General features: G+C 43.4%; 1 protein-coding gene across 1 annotated transcript; it reads left to right on the forward strand.

Annotated features, from left to right (window-relative positions):
* Positions 1-92: 92 nt before the first annotated feature.
* On the forward strand, positions 93-16489 carry LOC119660357 (protein FAM160B1-like). The gene is made up of 9 exons (XM_038068860.1): positions 93-315; positions 7199-7561; positions 7615-8136; positions 8386-8836; positions 8896-9026; positions 15151-15356; positions 15412-15769; positions 15922-16142; positions 16216-16489. The coding sequence occupies exons 1-9, from the start codon at positions 235-237 to the stop codon at positions 16325-16327; spliced, it is 2445 nt and encodes an 814-aa protein (XP_037924788.1). The 5' UTR covers positions 93-234; the 3' UTR covers positions 16328-16489.
* The last annotated feature ends 983 nt before the right edge of the window (positions 16490-17472 follow it).

Below are 17472 nucleotides of genomic sequence, written 5' to 3' on the forward strand. Positions count from 1 at the left end.
TCTCTGATCTAGTACTGCTCTGGCTAGACTCCAATCGTTTTGCTCTCTGTTTATTTTCCTTTTGAGGTGTAGTCTCTCTCTCCCATCTTCTTGCATGTGATGACATTTGTTTTGACGTTTTCGCCAAGTAGAATTTACTGTCTGAGGCCACTTGCATAGATTTTTTTTCGCAACAACTTTATTAATTTGATAATTCCCTGCTATGGATTAAGCGACAGCGACTAATTGTTGTTGATGTACTTGTGCAAATCATTTATAGAATTGGATAAAATGTTTAGTAGATTGTCGGATGTTTTGCAGACCGCAGCTGACGTGGTAAGATGAGAAATGGACAATTTTTGAAAATGCAATCTGATTGGGGTGTTATGCGTTATCAGTTGATGTAAACAAGTGATATAACAGGTTAATTCGTTCCAGCATCAGATCCAGATCGAAATTACGCAGAGTTATCGGTACAAAATTATCGGTCGTATCGGAAATGGACGCATAAAATGTCTCATCAGATAAATATGTTATCGTTACCTTGAAATGTCTATAAAATTCAAAGCACAATTTTCCGAGCCGATACCGCATTTAATTTATTACTCCGAAATCCATGCCATAAAAGTTCGATGTATTCCGGCTCACATAAATCGCTCATTAACAATCTTTAATCGTGTCCTCAAAGTCTAAACAAAATCTCCAAATGGATCTTACTTTTGAGGAAACTCATCCGTTCCTGCTGGGAATATGAGTTCTAGCCAGGAATATATTTGTTGTCTATTCGAAAAGCGCCGTCCCCACATGCTCGAGGAGGACAATCAGCCCCATATCCGCAATCGACATATCTGAAGCGGTTTTCGCTACGAAGCCTCACCGGAGGTTGTCTGGTACCATGGAAACCAGGGTGGCCCTCTGTGTATGCTATGCTATCGGAAAAAGCGCAGAAGATGTGCTTTCAGCCCAGTTATTTGCGGTTGGCAGTTGGTGAGGAGTTCGAAGCCTGGATCAATGATACAAGCGGTAACTTACAGAGTGTGGATGACGCGAGACCCAAAAACGTATTCAAGGTAAAAATTGACGGAAGTAGCCCATTCGGAATACCAAAAAAGCTGTTGTTGCTGATTGGTTTCAATTACAAGCCAGTGGCGATCTAATCAGAAGCTGCATCACCCCTCCGCCCCGCGAAGCAAGAATTTGGTGGACGCGGTTACTGAAACTAAAGAAGTAGAGGCAAGTGTCGTGTGTGCTTGCAGAAATCGAAACGCCATAACGGTCTGTGGCACTGCGAAGAAGAAAAGATCTACCCTTGTCGGATAGTAAAAAGACTAAAACAGATGTATGTGGATTTGTCAACATTTTCAAAATTGGATTCGCATCTTTGAGGCTATACAGTCCATTTCGGGCCTTGGCCTTCTATATGTCGTTCCTCCAACCATCTCCAGCTATCAATCGCGTCCTCCAACTTAGAAAACCGATCAGTGATGCGCTGTCTTCGTCAACAGAATCTCCCCAGTACTCTCGGGGTTTTTCCACCTTTGATGTATCCCAATGTCGTCCATACGCTGAACGTGGCCAGCCTATTGCTACTTCCGAAGTTTTATTCATTTGGAGACTTCAGAGTCTTCAAATATTTAATACAACTCATGGTTGTATCTGATTCGCCATTGGTCGTCCTCCCGTTTAGCTAGGCTCGGGCACAGCAATATATCCCCAGCCGAGTGGGAAACTAGACACATGACTCCTGCCTCTCGGCTGCCACAAGTCAAAATGGACGCGTCGCGTGATCGTCTTTCTGGCAACGTTTTTTCCGGATAAGATCCCTGGTCACATCGGAAGTCAAAGTAGAACGAGTTGTTCTTGCGAGGAGTGGTGGTACATTCCGGGTAACCGTTGCCATAGCTCTCGGTAAGGGCTAGATTAACCTTTCCGCAAATCCTCGGTGGTACCAATATGCGCCGGTACTTATAGGGGATCCTGATAAAATACTACTACCCGATCGCCCCTTTTCAGAAAGTGGATCAAGATCGTGATCTAGTCCTACTTCCCGAAAACAAACCACCGACTACCTCTGCCAATTTAGAAAAGTGGTTGTTAACGTCTACTGCAGCTTAGTCACCTGGCTTTTCGTGTCACGCGACACCTCGTCAACCCCAGGTCGCAGCGGCCAACGTGTCCAAAAACTCCACATCTGCAGGTGATCTGTTGCTCTCCGGAAGTATCCGCAGCCACAAAGATTGTAACAAATTTGTCAATGCCCAACTATTCCATTTCGCGCAGCAGTTGGCTTGGCGCACGATCACCTAGCGTTAGCTCCGTCAGTAAGTGACTAAGTTCAGCTCTTTCACGTTTAATTATTCACATCTTTAGACTTTTGTAGGAGTAGTCTTCGAGCACGTCGGAGACAAGCTCAATTGCCTCTTTGTCTAGCCCGCCACACAGTTAGGCCACATCTATCGTGACGCCGGGTAGAGCGGAATGTGCCTCGAGCTGACGGAACGGTGTTACCCATTGTTCCTTCTTCAAAACGGTGTCCCTGAGCCTTGCTTCGGTACGGTCCGTGGACATTTTATGACGAAGCAATTCGCAAGGGCAAACGACACACAAAGAGCACGAGAGCTAGGAAAATCGAAGGAACAGAACTCCGACTTGCTCCCAAAATTTCTGGTGCGAATTTTCTCCGCCTGCTTCCACTTATCCATCCGATCTTTCACTATGAGCTTTTTATAAGCTCGGGTGGTGACCACACCGTTCTGAATGACACACATGAATTCCTCTGTCTCAGCAAAGAGCTCCTCAGCACGCAATGCAAATCGACAAATGGCTGCCAAAGACAATTCACGTGTCTACCGTGCATTTCCTTCGACTTCATCATCGATCAGAGGATTAAAAGATCGATCCTTCAAGTTAAGTGGAATCAGTCCACAGTCTGCCTTACAGATAGCCGCATGCAAGGGACTCGCCTGCTCTTTGCTGAAAAAAAAAGTGTGCAGCGGGTCGACTTGGCGATAATGTTGTGCCGCCACGTCAACCACGCCCCTATCTTCGATGTCGCTGGGTAGGTTCATCCGCTCCACGGCAGAGTTTGGATGATGCATTCGGAATTTAGACATAGTTGTCCGTATCTGCCGCTGAACGTTTTCCAGATCGATTTTCGTCTACAGCAAGATTCCGAATGCATAAGCCAGTGAGGGGATAGCGAATACATTCAATGCGCTTATTTTATTCTTCCCCAAAGGTAACGATTTCAGTACCCGCTTTACACTTCGCAGAAATTCGTAGTAGGAGTGAATGATAAAGAAGTTCATTTCCTCAGTTCACTTCATCCCCTGTCTACGCGAACCTGCTGAAGTAGTCGCTACAGATTGTGGCGAAACAGCTGCAGCAGGCGGAGCAATGTTCCTGGTCGTCATGGCCACTAGACATCGAACCGCCCCACGACTAGCGGTTTCGACGCCGTGTTGTCCATTACGGGAGCCCGACCCAGTCACCAAATCAGATGACTCCCGTCGGTTATCCGTACCGGACCTCAAATTTCTCCACCCTCATTTTTGGGTTTGCATTTTATACCTAACAGCTAGGTGTGGTAATAGCTTCCTCAGTGAGTAATCCGCAAGACTGCAAAGTTCCTGCACTTTTCTCACCAACCCCCTGAGACGCTGCGGTGGCGTACAGTCATTCAGACTGAAGCTATCCACACCTCCTCCTTTCACAACCGGGCTTGGGGCCGGCTACGGCGGAGTTATTATTATTCTAATATGTTTAAAAGCCTTAGAAGATTGGGCGGATCGCGGGTGGTCTTTTCTCTCTTTTCCTTGTTTCACCGTCAAAAAAGTTACGGTCGACTGTTTCCAGACTGTTCATAACTGAGTGCTTTTATCACGTAAATTGCTCGCTCTGTCACAATACGACGATTTGATAGGATCTATAGAGCAGCACGCCTTTTGTGTGACCAGGCAACTTTGGTACAATCGGCTCTAGTGCCAGATTGAACAGTAGAGGTGACAGTCCACCTCCTTGTTTTAACCCGATGTTTGTGAAATGTCTCTGTAATTTTCGCATGACAACCTGTCCCCTTTTTTGTGGATAGGGCATATCACACTTCTTGACCACTCTGGTTATATATGTTCTTGGTTTCAGATGGAGAGAACTTAATTATGGATAGCTTTCATGATCCATGAATCACCTGATTTGCTGAGTTCGAGAGGATGTCAACTATGCCTGGCGCCTTATTCATATTCTGACATTTGATGGGTGATTCTATTTCTTCCAATGTTCGGAGTTCAATGTTCCCACTATGCTCGCCCATAATTCTTTTAGGTTCTAGTGATAAAATTGTATAGATTGATGAGTTCTTTGAAGTAAGCCGCCCATCTCTCACATGTTTCACTTTAACCATCAATGATTGCCCCGTTTTTGCTTCAGGCTCTTCACTATTTTGTAGGCTTGTCTTGTATTATTGCTAACAATGTTGCCGTTAATTTTCTTTAATTTAGATTCTGTATTCCTCCTCCCCATCTCTGAGCACCCACATGGAGCGCAAGTAAATTTTTTCTGCGGACCACGAATGAATTTTAGATCCACGTTTCTAATGTTCTAATGAGCTTATTTGGCATTGGGCCTCTGGGTGATGCATCGAATTATCCACCGGAAGACACTCCAGACGAGCAAATACATTCAATAACCCTATTAGAGGGGATGAAAGCCCTCCCCATTATTTATTATTTGGGCAAGTTTAACAACTCAGAAAGATCTTGCCGCGTGGCAGTTCATCAGTTAATTTCTACTAAATAATGCACATCCAAAGAGTGCTAAGTGACACTGCTTGGGCTGTTCATTCCATATTGAAAATTCTCGGCTACCTAGTGATATGTTGTAGTTTGATGGCTTTGACGATGTCACATCTGTGTTGGGTGATTATGTTGCCATAAGCCCCTAGGTCGGGCATAGCATCGCAGTTACGCTCAGTTATTAGTTTCCGGCCATATGCTTCAGCTCCCCGAAGACTATCCGAGAAGCTTGACCTCTTATTTCAATGTTCTGCGCCACCCAGTCCTAGGCAGTTCCATTCATCGGCCATACAGCTGTAAGTACAAAAGGTTCGAGAGCGGAAATAAACCTCCCCTATGTCATTCAAGATTTCAAGGTATGAGTCATATAGCACGCAAATATCTCTCCAGTTATCGCACCCAATGCAGGTTCCTATTCTTCGGGATTCTTTTCTTACATTTTCTGTGAAAGATCTCAGATTGTCACGATTTCCGGATAGATGAAAATAGCAACTTTGAAAAAAATGCGAGGTCAAATTTCCTGCTTCATTGACCGCATAAGTGACGAACTCTTTCGAGGCTAATGTCAGCACCCCTCTTGTTGCGCATATACAAAACACAACTCCTGAATCCAATACTTTTCTCGGCGTGTTTGATCTGATTAGTTATACGTAGTTAAAAAAAAAGAGAGCAGCCTCAGCTCAAAGTAGTCAAGCCCATTTTACTGCCCTCGCGCTCTCAGGTTTTTGCAAATTTGAAAACACTTTCCAGAGGCGGAAGGTGTGCCCATTCTTCGTTAAGGAAACTCTTTCCGAGGTTTCTTCATTTTGATGTCTGAGGAAACCGCGAAGGTACATATGAAATGCAGGGTTCATTCTTTCTCTTGTTCACATTGTTTGTGTAAGTAGCTGTGAGGAATATTCATTATGGGTGCTGATTCTTTGCTACTCGTTCAATTCATGCCACGACTTTTCGAGAAAATCTAGCTACTGTTATTTGTATCCATGGCTATGAATATAACTTTAGTTCGAATTTGAACTTAACTGCCAACTGTTCTGTCCATTTTTAAGGTTTTGTGTAAACACAAAACCTTATTAAAATCGGTTTACTGTCTGTCTGTCTTTTTTTTTTTTTTTTGAGGAGGTGGAAATCTTCAAAAGACACTGGTCTGGACACACCAGCGTGTGGGATTTTTACCCACTAAAACCACCCCCGACTCCCTCCCTGCCCCGCGGAACCACAATAAGATATTACATCACGGGGCGGAGTCAGCTCACTCTAGCTTAATCCCATTTCTTCTATACGCGGCGCACGTGACCGCGTTTTTCTCCTTTCCTCTGCCTTTCGCAATTTATCTTGAATTGATGCGATCATGGAGTTGACCGCATCCCAATTCTCTTGATGTGCTAGCATTTTCGGCACCCGATTTTCTGGTACCAGCACCTCCCCTAGAGTCTCCTCTAGGTTCCTCCTTTCTTCCACAAATCTCGGACAGTGGAAGAATACATGCTCTGGGTCCTCTCGGACTCCATCGCAATTTGGACAGTCGGGTGAGGTCTCCAATTTAAACCTGTGAAGGTATTGGAGATATCCTCCATGTCCCGTGAGAAACTGGGTGAGATTATAATTAATCATCTGAGACAGTCCTGAAGGCAGAGTATACCCTCAGAGCTGCCCTCCTGTAGACTGCATTCAGTTTGCTAGTGTTAACTGACATCCGCAACGCCTCGCTCCAAACTGGGATCGCATAGAGCATGATTGAGGTCACCACCCTGGCTATAAGCAACCTAGAGGTATGCCGTGGCCCTCCCACGTTCGGCATCATCCTGGCCCGGGCCATACTAGCTTTGGATGATTTATCACAAACATACTGTACGTGTTGCTTATAGCTGAGCTTCCTGTCTATCACCACCCCCAAGTATTTGGTGGCCGGCTTGGAAGTGATGATATGATTCCCGACTCTAACACAGGCGTAATTTCTCTTCCGGCGCTTCGTGATGAGGACCGCTTCCGTTTTTTCCTCAGCAAGTGTCAGACCAGAGCTCTCTAACCAGCATTTGACAGCACTGATTGCCTCGCTTGAGTATATCTGTCTGTCTGTCTGTCTATCTGTCTGTCCGTCTGTCCGTCACACGCATTTTTCTCGGAGACGGTTATAGCGATTGACACCAAATTTGGTAGAAAGGTGGGAACTGTGAACGCTCACGCATTACATGAATTACATCCTTTTACGTCGAATTTAAGGGGGGGGGGTCCCCATACATGCAAAAGGGGGGTTTAAAATTTTTTTTCCGGTTTCCCGACTTGTTAAAGTTCGGACTAATCCTGATTGGTAGGTTAACAGTTACTTTCTTCATCAGATTGTCAATTTGTAGCCTCTGTAGGCCTTTACTTAAGGTATTCGTGCCTTTCCTATACCACAATAGAAATTTCCGTGTTTTTCTTTGCAGATAGCACCGCCTCCAACTCCACTTCAAGAATTTGAGTATCACTGGAAGCAAATAAAAAATTTTTATGTTGCAAACAAAGAGCCCCCAAAAATACATGTCAATGACACAAATTTGCCGCATCACTTAGAAGGAATGCTCCAAATTCTTATCGCTGAACAGTCAGAGAAAACTGAAGCAGAGAAAGTTGTAAATACTTGTATGGAATTCCTTCTCACAAATCGATTACTTGATGTCCTAGAACAGTTGTCGGTCGCCGATAATCCGCCTGGAATTCGTGTATGTGTTCTCAACTGGATTCGCAGGATGCTTTCGTGCTTGGAAAATCCTCCATTAGAACATGCCAGTTTGTTTCAACCAATTCAGGTAAAATTTCATGGGAATCATAAAAATCCATTCCTTAACTGTACATTTGTCAGACTTTTGTGAAAATTTGCGACGGACGAAATCCATCACCATACGAACAGGAAGAAATACTTTTCCTAGAAACAGTTGCCGGATTAGTTCGCAAAGATCCATTTCTTATGAACATTTTTCTTCCATCTCATCAACATTCGGCCAAAGTTAGTGTTTCCTTGAAGGGGACCCGCACGAAAAAGCTACCAACCAAAAATCCCTTATTCGATTGTACGAGAATCGATGCGAATATACGTCGTGTGGAAATTCTTCCAGATGGAAACAACGAAAGTGAAAAAAGTAATACAGTGAACAGCACCGTTGATAAATTAGATACGGTGAATGCAGAAGAAGAAAGTGATTCGACAATTGTAAAGGATAATTTGCGTGAAAGATACTGTGATAGTAGAAGTATAAGCAGCAGCAGCAAGAGTGATGCAAATATGGACGGAAGTGGCGAAATGAAAAAGGAAGTTAAGTGCGATTGCGAGGAGACGGATAGGTTTAATTTGTTAGATGCGATTTTAACGTATTTCGAAAGTCCGGTGAGTAATATTTATTGTAACTGCTTACCGCCTTCTTACTCTTATAAAGCATTCATGTAACCTTTTTCGTTTGCTTATATATTCACAATTATTAATAAGATTCCATCTCACCCTCACCATTTTTAAAATTTACACTGCTTACAAATTATGAGCCTATAACAAGTGCTCTTTGCGTACAAATCCTACAAAATCTTCAGATTCAACGTTGGTGCCATAATTACAATTTTCTTTCTCTCTTCCTCCTTTCAGGATAGCAAAATAGTTGTTCGTGCATGTGAAGGAGCATTGCTGACATGCTCATCGCCAACTCTAGACACTAATTGCATTTCAGTCTGTGCTAGCCTCGAAGACTACATAACATTTCTTATCCTGAAACTTGTATATTTGAGTGAAAGAATCCCCGAAGATATTGAACCGGGTGATGTAGAGGAATTGACTGTGTCCTGGGGTCTGATACCCAGAGAAAGTGAACAACATAACTTCATTGGACGTGCTCAACTACATGAGTTTCTTTGCTGGATGGACTACACAGATTGTGTTGCACGTGAATGTATGAAATTACAGATGCTTGGCCCGAAATTTCGAAGTGAATTTCTAGTGGGTGCCATTGAGCCAGCTTTGATTGCGATAGATACGCCGTTTATGTTGGTATTAATGTCGAAAGTGATAAAACAACTGAGATCGATATATTTGATGGATGGTAAAGGTTTTTTATTTGCCTGGCTGACCCCATGCTGAATTTCCTATTATTGCTTACAGAGATAGCGAATTGGTTGGTGGGTGAGGATCAACTTGATGCTTATGCGAGAGGAGACTGTTTGTTGAATATAATCATTGAAAATGCGCAGGATAATTCTGAAGTTCTACTATCTGCCATGCAGTTTATCGAGGTAAAGATAATTTTAAGTCTTGAATGATAACAGTGAAAACATGCAGTAATTTAATGCAAACCTATAACAACAGTGCTTCAATATCTACGTGCAATTGGTGTCGGTGCTTGGTGAGTCAAGTTAGTATTTATTGGCTTTCCTCGAAAGAAGTGTTCCATATCATTCAGCTGCCGAACATTCGAAATTCACTACATTCTTAATAAGCATTCTATCTGGTGGCATCGTCATCATCTAATCATAATTTCTCTTATATTTCGCCCTACAAATTTCATCTTGTTCAGTGCTGAGGGAACTTACTGAAAAGTAGAAAATGCAAAGATTTGCGTTTAAAGATGATCCTCTTGAGGTATCTTCATTTGATGGGGGGCTCCCTCTCTTCCTTACTTTGGTCACAGATCAGTGACTCATGCCTATTTTCTCGAGGAGCACTATCCTGTTAGAAGTCCCAAAAGATTGTCTTGTCCCCATCTTAAGTGGCAGCAAAAACACAGCGCCACTAGCCTTAGATTCCTTCACAGAGATGTTCGCCTGCGAACTGAGTTTAAATTTCAGCAGATTGAGGCGAAGTCGAACCAAGAGCGTATCAGGGAAAAAATAAAAGCTACGCACGTGAGATGCATCTGGAAGCAGTCCATCCATCAACATTTGTCAAACTTTTCGTTGAAACGAAGGAATTTTGTGTGCGGCATCTAGATTATCGTTATTGCATCTCACCTACAAGGTTATTATGAATAGGCAAGTAGAAAAAACTGAACACTTAATGTCCTGATATCGCATTAGGAACATTAGATTACCTCGTTTCTAGCTGCACTTGAGAGGGAATATGTGGAGAAGAAGGTTAACTACCTGGAACTGCCTCGGGGTATGAAAGAAATTCGGTATCTTTAGTAGATGGTTTCCTCTCAGATGCAGGCATTGTACATAAATCCTTTATGGATTCCCGCAATGATGCAAGTATCTTTGTAACCAATAGAAGTCACAGCAAGCTGTCTAATTCCAGGAGCCATACCAAGGTAGAGAGGCAGCCCTTTACATATATTTCCTCAGCGGATTTCTGCCCGGGCTACTCCAGCATTTAGGATGCAAATAATCAACTCTATCCTGGTTGCCACGTCCCTGTAGCACCTTCGATGTTTGTGAACACGGCAAAGGCTGATATCACCTGCTTGATGCTGATGCTGTAAACTTATGGAACGTTGTCCCTGTTAATTTGCTTCTCTCTTAGGATACTGCTAGCGGTGAGAAGGGTATTTAGACTAATCGTTTGGAGTTATTTGCATGCGTTTAAGTTGGTTTCTTTGAATTTTATAATAAGTACGTATTATCTTTACCTCACGCTAGATCATTAGAGTACTTATAAGCGTATGTCAAGCAAGCGTGGTATACATCTTCAATTAATATATTCATTCTATTACAAGGGCTTGATTTCTTCAGGGACTGCAGATTTGAGCTTTCTTTTATGAATAGAGGTTGAAATCTGAAAAGATGCTGGTGCCCCTGGTTGCAGCAGTGGATCCTCACTTATTAAAACCATCCCACTTCTCCGCCCATATCCCTGCGGAACTACTGTGAAGTGTTACTTCGCGCGCTGGTTTACATCAGCACGATTAAATCACGCGTCCTTCATGTTTTTTGGGCTCGAACCAGTTTCTGGGTTTTTTTATGTATCGCAGTTGTTGCTGCGTGTGTGGCGGTTCATTAGAGGCAGTGCGGGCACTCGTCCAATCCGAAGCGATGCAAGTATGCACCCTATCCTCTGAGGAACTTTGTTGGGTGGTAATTTAACTCTCCGTTTTTTCGCTCGAGTCATTTCTCAATGCACAGGATCAGTGCATGGGTTCAGCGGTCTTTGCCGAATTTATCTCACCGTTGCTGCCATCCCCGATACAGCTCCTTTCTTTTCGGAAGTCCACAGTCACATCAAACCGATTTGCCCTCCTTCTCTGGCAGAAACAATGTGCTTCATTCGCTGGCAGATCCAAGGGAATCATTCCTGCGATGATACACATTGCCTCACTCGCTATTTATTATCCCAAATGCACTGCACATCCTCATTGCGATTAACCGGTATATTGAACTCACCCTTTTCTGCTTCAGTGCGGTGTCCACAGACTCAGACAGGAGTCGCAAATTGCAGGATGAATTTAACCATACCTGTGATAAGCAGTCAGCGACTACATTTTTGCTCTTCAGATGCTAGAGATGAACTAACCTTTGTAGCCTTTTCTCGCGCATAGTCCAAATATCTCTTGAACTTGGTGTCGATCATTACCCCCATGTATCTAATGTTCGACTTTGAAACGACCTCGTGATTATCCGTGACCCCGGATTTAAACACAATTGTTTCTTCTGCGATTGGTAATAAGGACCGCCTCCGTCTTTTCGTCTGCCAATCTTCTGGACGTTGTGACCAAAGTCCAAATCCAGTGCCACCATTGCGGAGCTAGATCCAGTGCTGAGCCAGAATACTCGTCAATAATGAGGCTTGAGTACCTTGGCCTGCACATTTGATACCTTTCATTCGGTAGTGTGAGTGTGAGCAGCAATTTTGCTTCACTACTTCACTAAGGAGTGAACACCTCTCCTGGGTAGAGCGCTCCAAATACACTCTCTATTTACGCTATGTAAAGTTTCCTCGAAATCGATGAATAGCAGGTGCAGCGAAGATTTAAACTGCGCACACTGTTCCAAAATGCCTGCGCTCTGTCGATAAAGCTTTCGAGATGTTCTTTGATGCTTCCCAAGTAGCAGATCTGCTGCCGTGAAGCCGTGAAGCCCAACAGCTTTACTCCGTTTGAGTGCATTGATCGTCGAAACGATATCTCTTCTGTTCACATCTGGTGACGTTCCTCCGGTTAAGAACCGTGGTGAAACGTTCTTTCCACCACTCCATTTTAATTGTTTGCCATCATGGATGAAAAGTCGACCGTTAACGTTCTTCACAGGACCAACGAAAGATTTACGACCAGATCCAAGCTTTTTCGTAATGCGGTATACAGTTCTGAAATCATTGCATTCTTCAGCATCTTCCGCTTCCCTGACCAGCGCAAATTCTCTCTTGCCACGGCGTACAATACCCTGAACTCGGGATTTCGCTCCGTGTCGGAGTTCGAGCACGTCGTGCCCGCCACCCCTCACAGCAGTCAATAGAACTTTCAACCCCTCCATTCATCGATCCACTTCCGATCAGCAGACTAGCTCTCTCACTGTCGAGCGACAGCTGGAACATACAAGCGGCCTATCTTGAACAGCTCTCCAGTCCTACCAGAAGTGGCAAACGCAACACGAAACCGAACGTAAACGACTATCAGGTGGTGATCCCTTTCAAGGCCAATGTCCGCGCCTCTCTTGTTAAACATATCTAGGAAACAGCTCCTAAATATGCTGCTGACCGCAGAGTGGTCAATCTGATTGCTCTTACGGTGTCGGTAGAAACCCAATCTTATGGCAAGTTTTTTGCTCGAACAACGTGCCACCAAAGACGAGGTTATCGTTATTCGCCGTTAGGTTATCGTTAGATCGCCATTATCGTGCTTCCTTATTATATATCCCAGCAAGGGGTTATGATATCCAACCTTGACATTCAAATCACCCATCACAAGTACAATGTCACCTTTAGGAAACCTCACCTAACCTGCAATTACTCGTAGAAAGGATCCTTCTTCACTAATGTGATGCTCTTGGGTTTCAGTAATACAAAAGCACATTGTCATGAGTGTGGTAAGATAGAGAGGAGAACTCTCCAGAGTCTCACCATTTTGCTTCGCTTAGACTCAGAATGTCCGTTGGAATTCCCTCTCGAGTTGCAGAAAGAGAGCGTTCCGAGGACCCTCGCTGCCCTTGTCGAGGAACTTATGCGCATTCCAGAAACCAATCATAGTGCGTTTTATATAACCAAAGGTCGTAGCCATGAGGTCAGTCCCTATCCGAGACGTTGTTGACGCTTCGGTAGCAGTAAGATTTCAAAATTTACAGGTTGCTAACCCATAAATTTATATCCCTTTTAGTGGTCTCTTACGAAAAGCAGGGATGATTTTGAGTGTATTCTTAATCTTCAACTCACAGAACTGACAGGACTGGGACACTGACAGAGACTGTAGCATCTTGTTAGACTCTCCACAGGAAAACAATCGGCGGAAGTATAGGATTTTTACAACTATATGAGTTGCGAATTTATTTCAAAAGGATGGTTTAAGTTTACGGAAATTTATTATTATCAATGGAATATTTTGAATAAACATGGCGGACTTTGCTGTGCTACAAAACGCTAGGTTGAATAGGTTTGCATGAATATTGACTACCTGGTATTTGAATTTGATGAGCTACTGAACAACCAGAACATCGGCGAGTTGGAGGTCCCGCCAACTGAAGACGACGGACAAATACTGCCACCACCAAGTTTAGGAGAAACAGTCCGTGCAATTCATCGGCTAAAAAATCATAAGTCGTCAGGAGCCGATGGAATTACAGTCGAATTGGTTAAATATGGAGGCGACCAGTTGCACCAAGTGGTTCATCAACTTGTGCCCAAGGTATGGGACAGCGGATCAATGCCTGACGATTGGCAACGAGGCATAATCTGTTTCATACATAAAAAGGGAGATATCACACAGTGCAACAATTATAGAGGTATCACGTTGCTGAGTACCATCTATAAGATACTCTCCGCTATCTTGCTAGGCCGGATAGGCCCATGCGCCCAGAATATCATTGGCCCATACCAAAGAGGCTTCACTCCAGGCAAATCAGCAACAGATCAGGAATATGGACAACAGTTGCACCATCTGTTCATCGACTTTAAAGCCGCCTATGATAGCATAGCCAGGGTAAAACTGTACACGCCCATGAGAGAATTCGGTATCCCGACGAAATTAATAAGACTGACTAGGCTGACCCTGACCAATGTGCGAGGCCAGATAAAAGCAGCAGGATCACTCTCAAGATCATTCGACATCAACAACGGTCTACGACAAGGGGATGCGCTATCATGCGTCCTCTTTAACCTGGCCCTCGAGAAAGTGATCCGTGATGCTGATGTAAATGCAAGTGGTACGATTCTCTTCAAGTCCACCCAACTACTGGCCTATGCTGACGATATCGACATCATGGGAAGAACCACCCGAGACGTACAAACTGCCTTCATCCAGATCGAGCAGGCGCTAATAGGCGCGAGATCTTGGGCTGCACATCAATGAAGGCAAGACAAAGTATATGGTGGCAACGTCAGCACCGAAGACGAATCAACCAACAACATCAAACCGCACTGGTCAAACACGAAGAAGAATAAGGATAGGAGAATACAACTTTGAGACCGTTGACAATTTCTCCTATCTAGGGTCGAAAATCACAACCGATAACAACTACGATGTTGTTGTCAGCCAACAGAGCCTATTTCAGCTTACAAAGACTGTTCCGCTCGAAACGTCTCACCATAGGGTCAAAGCTCTTACTGTACAAGACTATGATCTTGCCAGTCCTCATGTATTCCTCGGAAACTCTTAGCAAGAAAAATTGCGAACTCTTGGCCGCGTTCGAGAGAAGAATTCTCCGAAGAATTTTTGGCCCCTTACATGAGGATGGACGATTCCGTAGCCTACACAATGACGAAATCTATGAGCGATACCATGACCGTCCGGTTGTGGATAAAATCCGGCTCAATAGGTTACGGTGTGCGGGTCACTTAATCCGTATGGATGAGGATGATCCCACCCGGAAAGTCTATAAGGGCAATATCTATGGTAGAGAAAGAAGGCGAGGCAGACCCTGCCTAAGGTGGAGCGATGGCGTAGGTCAGGACGCCAGACAGCTTTCAGGGATATCGAATTGGTGGACCTCGGCGCAAAACCGGGATGTCTGGAGTTCCTTATTAAGGCAGGCCTAGACCGGATACCGGTTGTTGCGCCGTTGATGATGACGATGGTATTTGAATTATTTTGTACAGCATAACAATATTTTAATTGAAAGTTCGTAATAATAAAACCCCAGATACACTACCAGTGAAGTTTTTCAGCAGAATTCTTGGTCATGGACAAACTAACAATAACATGGGAATATTAACAATCATTTCAGAATGATGTTTTGAACTAACTTTAAATCCTTATTACAAAGGATAACCTGTTTTTAGGCTCTCCTCGACAATCCTCACGAACGGATATTACATGAAATGATATTTCGTTACATCAACACTCGAGGATATTACGATCACATGTCGCATGCAATGCAAAGCTGGTCAGACGAAGAAGATGAACGCGATCGTCGACGTGGAAGTGCAGACGGAGCTATCAAATCTCGAACTTTGGCTCCACATAACATACTTAAAGTGATAAACAAGTAATATCAGGAAACTAGTAGACTGTCTTTTATCTAATGACCGAAATTTCCTCAGTTTTCTACTTTTACTCCCGCGGCAAATCATGGCAGAAGCAACTGGAACTTGCTACGAAGAATACGTTCAAGATGCAAGCCGTCATTATAAAAATTGGATAAAGAAAACAGCTAACTTTTCGTGGCCTGTCGAAGCAATTTCGCCCCCAGAAAAAGAAGATTTCGGCGCGGCTTCCGTTTCACCAACTGCATCGTTGGATATGAGACGAAATAATATAGCACAACCTTCTTGCTCAAAAGAGCCACAATGCAATGATAGCGGTATATCAGAGGAAAGTTTCTATGAAGGTCCTTTGCTGAAATTGCTGTTTTCACATGTTCGACATATGGCGGTCCAACCTTGTGAAATTAACTTAGCGGTAAGTTTTTGCTGATGTATTGTGCGCAATTGGTATAGTTGCAATATTGGCAATGCAGTCATAACACGAATCCTTGTCTCTTGATTTTCCTGGATTATCAGCCAGGGTTCCTTGACCAATTCGAATATTCGTGTGTTTCATTCAATTTTTAGATCATCGCAATTCTCTCCAAGCTGGCCTTTCTGCCTCATCCATATTTGCATGAACTGCTCCTTAATCCTGAAATACCAACTGCTCATGGAGTTAACACTCTATGGAGTAGTATGCAAGTTGTCGCACGTCAACTACTATTGGAAATACCAAAACATGATAATTTCCAGAAGAAAATAGGAGATGCTAGCAAACGTCTACTGACCAACCCTCCAGTGATTTGGTAAGTTTGCATTAGAACACAAAAGGTTATCACCCTTTCCGGTCATGGCCATTGTATTTTTTTTAAATCACAGTGAGACTAGTGATGAAAACGAGTCATTATTCGAGGCCATTGTTGTCCTAGAGGAGTTCTGCAAGGAGTTGGCCGCGATAACGTTTGTTAAGTATCACCATGCTACTGAGTAGTGACTAGGCTAAGCGACGAAATATTGTTAATATTCTGGTATTATATAGGTGCGTTGTTTTTCTTCCATTCCTTTATGTGTATTAAGAGTATCTATAAAACTATTTATAGTACACACATATGATGTAAGCACAGACAATGTATTTCTAGTCAATAAACTATTATAAAAAAATTAGGTGTATTGAGTTCTATTAATGATTTTAATTATGGCAAATGCTGGTTTTTCGATGTGTTATAATGAGTCAATTTCGTCGTGAAAACTGAGTAATTCCATCTGACACGTCATTGATTGAATTGAATTAATGCTGAAATCAACAGACGATGCAGCACAGGCAATAAAATCCATCGCAAAATCCGAATCAATACGCTCCGGAGGGTTTTCATCTAATCCATATAGGCAAAGTTGATCCAGCCTCCATGGGATCCATAGGAACAATATCCAGGTTGAGCAAAGGCGTAGGCCAGGATGCCAGATCACTTCACTGCTAGGAATATTGGGATTGGTGGATTTCAACTTAAAATCGGAATGTTTGGAGTTCCTTACGAGGGCAGGCTAAGAAGGAGCATTTCTTGTTACACTGTTGACGATAATGATGCTGCAGATGACTGCGCCCTACAACAAAACGACAAAGGTATGATTTCTATATTTAGGCTTTGGTTTGCAAAAGAGATTTGAAAAGATTTTCAGGATGTAAATTAGGAGATGACGCGACGTTTCCTTCTTTTAAAAGGAAAAAAGTCATTTGATTCCTGAGGGTTGCCAATGAATGGACTTATATTTAGTTCGTAATCATTTATATGAAAATATCGCATTGAGAGAAAAATAATTTGCTACAAAGTTTGGGCGGGATTTGCCAAAAAGTTCGCATTCTTCGTACTATAGTGTACTGAAACCGTGCGCCTTGGGATGAATTTCCCGAAGTGCAGCGACACGTACGTGACTGTCTCTACTCTTACGTCAATTAAAAACGAAACAAGAGGGTATTGTGATATTGTTTTTTATTTGAATACGGCTTTGATGATCATGTCCAATTCCCGGAAAGCCTCGGAAGCCAGAGGCCTCCGGGTGTTTTTATTTGCTGGGTGACGCCTCTTCCTGCCTCTGGTCGCGGCAGTCCTAGTCTATCTGCTGGCTAGTTTCTCAGCT

The sequence above is a fragment of the Hermetia illucens genome, chromosome 6 (genome assembly GCF_905115235.1).
Source record: "Hermetia illucens chromosome 6, iHerIll2.2.curated.20191125, whole genome shotgun sequence".
NCBI classification, from domain to species: Eukaryota; Metazoa; Arthropoda; class Insecta; order Diptera; family Stratiomyidae; genus Hermetia; species Hermetia illucens.

Bases quoted from the DNA above. Each gene is read 5' to 3' on its own strand.
- LOC119660357 (XM_038068860.1), top strand. From the start codon at position 235: ATGTACTTGTGCAAATCATTTATAGAATTGGATAAAATGTTTAGTAGA. The intron at 7,562-7,614 runs GTAAAATTTCAT...TACATTTGTCAG, and splicing joins GTTTGTTTCAACCAATTCAG to ACTTTTGTGAAAATTTGCGA. The intron at 9,027-15,150 runs GTAAAGATAATT...ACCTGTTTTTAG, and splicing joins CTGCCATGCAGTTTATCGAG to GCTCTCCTCGACAATCCTCA.